Here is a 7,205-nt window from a genome sequence, read left to right as displayed (position 1 = left end):
ATCAACCGCTGCTTCATAGGTTTCTTCTATGTCTTAACTCTTTTTGGATGAACTCTATCTCACTCTACTCGGATGAACTCTATCTCTCGCTCTTTTGTATGAACTCATTGCCACTTTTGTATGAACTCTATCTCATCCTCTTTTGATTTCTGTAACTTGAACATGTAGTGTATTTCAATATTTCGATATTATGTCTTTCTTAATTCGAATCTTTCAATTAAAATTGGTATACAAGAATGAAAAGAAGAGGATAATGGGAATGAAAAGAAGAGGATAATAGGAAATTAGTATATGAAACTTTCAAATAATGAAATCAACAGCAGTGGCTAAATAGTCGTAACATACAGATTCTGAAATCAAAATCAGTGGCCAAATAGTCGTAATGTAGTTTCTAAATAGTCACTACGGTAAGTGACTATATAGCGACTATAAACACTCAGTTACTAATTAATCACACTATAGTCGTAATATAGTCGTATTTTAACGACTATATTACGACTACTTAATGACCATATAACGACTACATTATATGGTCGTACCGTAGTCGCTAAAAGGCGACTATAAATACGACTATATAAATTAGCGACTATCGATCTCCGACTGTTTGAGTTAGTCGCTATTTGGTTGTAAACAAAGTTTATACGACTACAAACCGACTAATAGTGTAGTCGCTAACCGCCTGTTTTCTTGTAGTGAGTTTCTCTCTTTTCATTTCTGTCAAAAACGGCTAAACACCCACGAATGAGACAAAACTCGCATCTAAGGGTTTTCCTTAACCCAAAACGCAGCGTTTGACTTAAGTCAAAACGCACAGAATTGAACATGCATCGACCGATGCACCATCTGCATCGACTGATGCAACTCCCAAACCGGGATTCCGGTTCACGGATGTTACAATTCTCCTCCACCAAACTAGATTCGTCCTCGAATCTCGAACAACCATCAGCCAAGGACTCCCGTGCGACCGTCTCCACGGCCCGCACTCCTCCGACTGATCTACAAAATGTCACCTCTAGGCGATAGACTCACGCTCCAGGTGTCATTTGCTCTCGACTTTTGGACTTTCCTTTATTCATAGGCCTAAACCTTGAGTTTTTATTGGCTCCTCATCAGACCTAAGTCTGCATGCCATAATGTTGGCTCCTCATCGGGCCTAGACCCGCATGCCATAATATATAAGGAAAATCCAACTCGTCTCTCGGGTTGCCACCCTACAGCGCGCCCCCGGATCGTCATCCGAAGTCGATATACCAACCATATTCCCAAGTCACAAAGTCTCTGAATATGGCAGTACTAGGAGAACCTAAGTCCCCCAAGAGTCGCGAGCAAACGATTCTGAACACGTCTGAGTCCTATCCCTATCCAGGTTTCCTTCCCGTGGCTCGCGTAAAACATCTCAATGTCCTACCAACCACATATCCCCTCACTGGAATACCACATGACCACACAAGGATCATATACATGCCACAAGGGCCGCCACAAAGGCCAAACAAATGTCCTAAAGAGGACCGCCACCAAGGCCAAACAAATGTCCTAAAGAGGACCGCCACAAAGGCCAAACAAATGTCCTAAAGAGGACCGCCACCAAGGCCAAACAAATGTCCTAAAGAGGACCGCCACCAAGGCCAAACAAATGTCCTAAAGAGGACCGCCACCAAGGCCAAACAAATGTCCTAAAGAGGACCGTCACAAAGACACTCTGGCTAAAAAGCCCGTCACAAAGACCATCTGTCCCGAAGGACCGTCACAAAGACCATCTGTCCCGAAGGACCGTCACAAAGACTCTCTGGCTAAACAGCCCGCCACAAAGGCCAAACAAGTGTCCTAAAGAGGACTACCACCAAGGCCAAACAAATGTCCTAAAGAGGACCGTCACAAAGACCAAACAATGTCTAAAAAGACCGACACACACGGGCACATTGACTCAAAAGTCCACCACTAAGGCCACACACAAGGCTCTCCACCGCTAAAATAGGCAAATTCTAACTCCCGCAAAACTTTCCATATTTAGCACTTTCCATTTTGGAAACCTCTAATCCAGGAAACTTTCCTCCAAAACCCCGCTCACTGAAAATTTGTACCCCGAACACCACCTCATCTTGTTACTGAGTCGCACAACCAACCACCCCAAGCGATCGAGTAACAAGAGAGATGGGCTGGAATACTCCATTCCCGCTCCAGCCACGGATTACAGATGGGACCCGGCTAAACAAGCTCAAGTCGCGGCTTGCTTCTCATACCACTTCTTAAACCTTGCCTTCATCTTTGCCTCAGGGTCCCATGTCTGCTCCTCAACACCATCACAGTCCCACAAGACTCTCTTCAAAGGAATCTTCTTCTTCCGAAGTTCCTTGATCCTCCTCTCGAGAACCCTCACTGGTCTCGCCTCCAAAGTCATGTTAGGCTGAAGATCCTCAGGAATCTTAGCCAACACCTCCTCTCCCTCACGGAGACACTTCCGCAACATAGACACATGGAAAACCTTATGGAATGCACGCATCACCTCAGGTAACTCCAATCTATATGCCACTGGTCCAACCCGCTCAATCACCCTGAATGGACCCATATACCTCGGACTCAACTTAGTCTCTGACAATGACCTGTTCGGACCCCGCAACATGGCCATCTTGAGGTACACTCTGTCTCCTACCTGAAACTCAAGATCTCTCCTCCTCCTATCTGCATAACTCCTCTGCCTATCCTGAGCCTCCTTCATGTTCAGCTTGAGAACCCGAATCTTCTCTGAGGTCTCCTGAACAAAACTAGCACCAAACATGCTCCTCTCCCCCACCTGAGTCCAGCATAATGGTGTACGACATGGCCTCCCATACAAAGCCTCATAAGGAGCCATCTTAATACTCGCCTGATAGCTGTTGTTGTAAGCAAACTCTACCAGGTTCAGATGATCTGCCCAATGGCCACCCCAATCCAACACACACATCCTCAGCAAATCCTCCAGCGTCTGGATCGTCCTCTCAGACTGTCCATCTGTCTGGGGATGATAAGCTGTACTCATATGCACCTTAGTGCCCATCTCTGCCTGAAATGCCTTCCAGAACACCGAAGTGAACTTAGAATCCCTATCAGACACAATGCTCGCTGGCACCCCATGCAACCTGACTATCTCCCTCACATACTTCTTAGCCAAGACCGCTGCTCCATCAGTCTTCTTAATGGCCAGAAAATGTGCTGACTTAGTCAACCGGTCCACAATGACCCAAATAGCATCAAAGGTCCGTGACACTGGCAATCCTACCACAAAATCCATGGTGATCATATCCCACTTCCACTCAGGAATGGGTAAACTCTTCAGTAACCCGCCAGGAACCTGATGCTCAGCCTTCACTAGCTGACACACATCACACCTCGAAACCCAACTAGCTACATCCTTCTTCATCCCGACCCAATGATAGTACCTCTTGAGATCACGGTACATCTTAGTCGCTCCTGGATGAATGGACAACTTGCTCGCATGAGCCTCTCTCAGAATCTCCTGTCTCAACTCCTCATCCTTGGGCACACAAACCCGACCGTGCACCAAGATAGTACCATTATCTGAGACCTGATACTCTGAATCCACATCCTTAGAGGCATTCACCAGCCCCAAATCCTTCTCCTGAGCCAACCGCACTCTACTCAGAAGATCTGCTCTATCTACTGCTTCCAAACCCAACGGTTCCTGTGAAACAGCACATAAGCTCAACGCACTGATCTCCCCTACCAGAGACTCCATCTCCTGCTCCTGAGCCGAAGCTACCCTCTTCCGACTCAGAGCATCTGCAACCGTGTTAGCCTTACCAGGATGATAGGCTATCTCCAAATCATAATCTGCCACAAGCTCCATCCACCGCCTCTGTCTCAAATTCAGCTCAGGCTGAGTGAATATATACTTCAGGCTCTTATGATCTGTAAACACCTGTACCTTTGCACCATAAAGATAAGACCTCCAAATCTTCAGGGCAAAAACTACCGCACCCATCTCCAAATCATGAGTAGGATAGTTGCCTTCATGCACCCGCAACTGCCGCGAAGCATAGGCAATCACCTTCCCATGCTGCATCAGAACACACCCCAAACCAACTCTAGATGCATCTGTATAAACCACATAGGGTTCTCCCTGCTCAGGCAAAGCCAACACTGGCGCAGTAGTCAACATCTCCTTCAGGCTTGCAAAGCCTTCCTCACACTCTTCTGACCAGACAAAAGGAACATCCTTCCCTGTCAACTTAGTCATAGGACGTGCTCTGCTTGCAAACCCCTGCACAAATCTCCTGTAATAACCTGCCAATCCAAGGAAACTCCTGATATCTGTGGCATTCTGCGGTCTAGGCCAATCTCTGATAGCCTGAATCTTCTTTGGATCCACAGACACCCCCTCTGCAGAAACAATGTGACCCAGAAAGCCCATCTCACGCTGCCAAAAACTACACTTGCTCAACTTGGCAAACAACTTCTGCTCCCGCAGCTTCTCCATAACTGCCCTCAAATGCACTGCATGCTCCTCAGGACTCTTAGAATAAACCAGGATATCGTCGATGAAAATGATGACAGATACATCCAGAAACTCCTGAAACACACTGTTCATCAATCTCATAAACGCTGCTGGCGCGTTAGTCAATCCGAAGGGCATCACCACAAACTCATAGTGCCCATATCTCGTCCTGAAAGCAGTCTTCCTCACATCTGCCTCATCTATCGGTATCTGATGATAACCCGACGCCAGATCTACCTTGGAGAACCAAGTAGCACCCCTCAACTGATCCAACAACTCATCGATCCTAGGAAGAGGATACTTGTTCTTCACAGTGACCCGGTTCAAACCCCGATAATCAATACACAACCTGAAACTCCCATCCTTCTTCTTCACAAACAACACCGGCGCTCCCCACGGTGATACACTAGGACGGATGAATCCCTTACTCAACAAATCTTCTAGCTGCTTCTTCAGCTCTGCCATCTCTGCTGGAGCCATTCTGTAAGGAGCCTTGGATAACGGTGTCGTCCCCGGTTCCAGTTCAATGGTAAAAGGATCCGACCGAGATGGTGGTAATCCCTGCAAAGACTGAAACACATCCTCAAACTCTTCCACTACTGGAATACCGCTAACCGTAGACTTCCCCACTGACTCTGGCATAGATATAGTAACCAGATAAGCCTCACGGCCCTTCTCGATCATCTTCCCAGCCTGAATGGCTGAGATCACGAGACTCCCCGAAGTCGGTCTAATACCCTGAAAAACCAACTTCCCTCCTGAACGCTCAAACTCCACTCTACCCCGATGGCAATCCAAATGCACCCTATGCCGATGCAACCAATCCATCCCGAGAATAACATCATACAGCTCCACTGGACTGATAAGCAAATCTGCTGGCCACGACTCTCCTGCGATCTGAATATCAATTCCTCTAGCTCGTCCAATCACTCTCAGGAACTCGCCTCCCGCAACTCTGACAACTCCTGCACGCTCTCCAGGATCCCCGCTGATCCCCGCACACTCTGCACACTCTGGAGTAATGAAGCTATGCGAAGCTCCAGAATCAAACATAACATGGGACTTAAACCCGCCCACCAACAAGGTCCCTACACAAACCTCATGTGTTGAGAACCTAACACTTTATCACAGGAAACATATACAATCTGAACCTACTAAAATTCACAAAGTTTAAGTACCAGAAAATATACCTGTGATCGCCCCGGCACTGGTTCCACCAGTCTCAGCTGTCGTGTAAACCCGAGGCCCCTGCTCAATCCGTGCCACCTGCTGACCACCAGGCTGCACCTGCTGCAACGCTGCCACGGCTGCCGGCTGCAACTTGGGACAAAAAGGCCTGATGTGCCCTGTCTCCCTACAGTGATAACATACCCGAGGTCCTGTCGACGGAACACTCCTCTTGGGACAACTAGCAACCCTGTGATCTCTGCTCCCACAACCGAAGCAACCTGCACCACTCGGCTTCTGCGTAGCCTCCCACTTCCTCTTGGTTCCCTGAGCATGCCTACCGCCCCTGCTAGAACCACCCTGCTGCTGAGCCTTACTAGGCTGAACTGCTGGAGTAACCGACACTGACTGTGCCCGGATATCCTCCTCAATCTCTGCTGCAGTCTCAACCAGCTCTGCACGCGTAGCATAGTACCTCCCTCTACAATGAACTCTCAAATCATCCCGTAGAGCTCTCATGAACCTCCTGACCTGAGCCTCCTCAGACTCCATGGCCCGACCCCCATAACATAGAAGTCGACTGAACTCCAAGTCCAGCTCCCGCACTGACCGCGTCCCCTGAGATATCTGAAGGAACTGCACCTCCAACCGGTCCAATGCCTCCCTAGGAAAATACTTGCGGTTGAACTCCAAGACGAAGTCAGCCCAAGTCATCTCCCTCTGCACCCTCCTAGTAGCCACTGATCTCCACCACATCTGAGCATCACCAACCAAATGATGGACCCCACCCAAAACTCCACAGGACATCTCAGAGTATGGAAGTTACATTCCACACTCGTCCTCCAAGCATCCGCAGCAATATGATCTGTACCACCCAAAAACCTCTCAGTGAACATACCCTTCATCTCCTTGAGCATAGTCAAATAACGTCCATGCTCTCCCACATCCGCAACCACTGGATGCCGCTCCTCCGCCACCACTGGTGGCACTACCTGAGCCTGAGTCGGTATCACTGGTGGTAACCGCTCTAACACCTATGCTAGCATAGCCGCAAAGTCAGTACCAGGGACTCCACCCGCTGGGACTCCCAGACCAGGAACCCTAGCATCACCGGCCACTGGAGCATCAACACCGCCCCCTCCTGCCACACTCACGGAATCCCCCGGAACACCCTGCGATTCGCCAACACCCTCAGCTGTCACACTCTGGTCCTCGGTCTCACTAACCACTGGGACTCTGCCCCTACCACGACCACGTCCGCGTCCACGACCACGTCCGCGTCCACGACCTCGACCAGCCACAACATCCTCTCTAACCATCTCCACTACCATGAACAGAAAGCTAAGCAAACAATTTCTATTTTAACACAGAAACATAAACTCACAGTGAAACCACACAGTCGGCTCGAAAAGGATGNCCTATGTCCACCCAAAACTCCACAGGACATCTCAGAGTATGGAAGTTACATTCCACACTCGTCCTCCAAGCATCCGCAGCAATATGATCTGTACCACCCAAAAACCTCTCAGTGAACATACCCTTCATC

General features: G+C 48.7%; 1 protein-coding gene across 1 annotated transcript; it reads right to left on the bottom strand.

Annotated features, from left to right (window-relative positions):
- Positions 4,433 to 4,837, bottom strand: LOC109128169 (RNA-directed DNA polymerase homolog; the record flags this gene model as incomplete). Its single annotated transcript, XM_019233993.1, has 1 exon — positions 4,433 to 4,837. A coding segment is annotated over one exon (405 nt), but the record flags the coding sequence as incomplete, so codon positions are not given.

This window comes from Camelina sativa, chromosome 12 (genome assembly GCF_000633955.1).
Source record: "Camelina sativa cultivar DH55 chromosome 12, Cs, whole genome shotgun sequence".
NCBI classification, from domain to species: Eukaryota; Viridiplantae; Streptophyta; class Magnoliopsida; order Brassicales; family Brassicaceae; genus Camelina; species Camelina sativa.
Note: the sequence above shows the minus strand (reverse complement) of the source record. Positions and strands in the feature narration are given on the sequence as shown.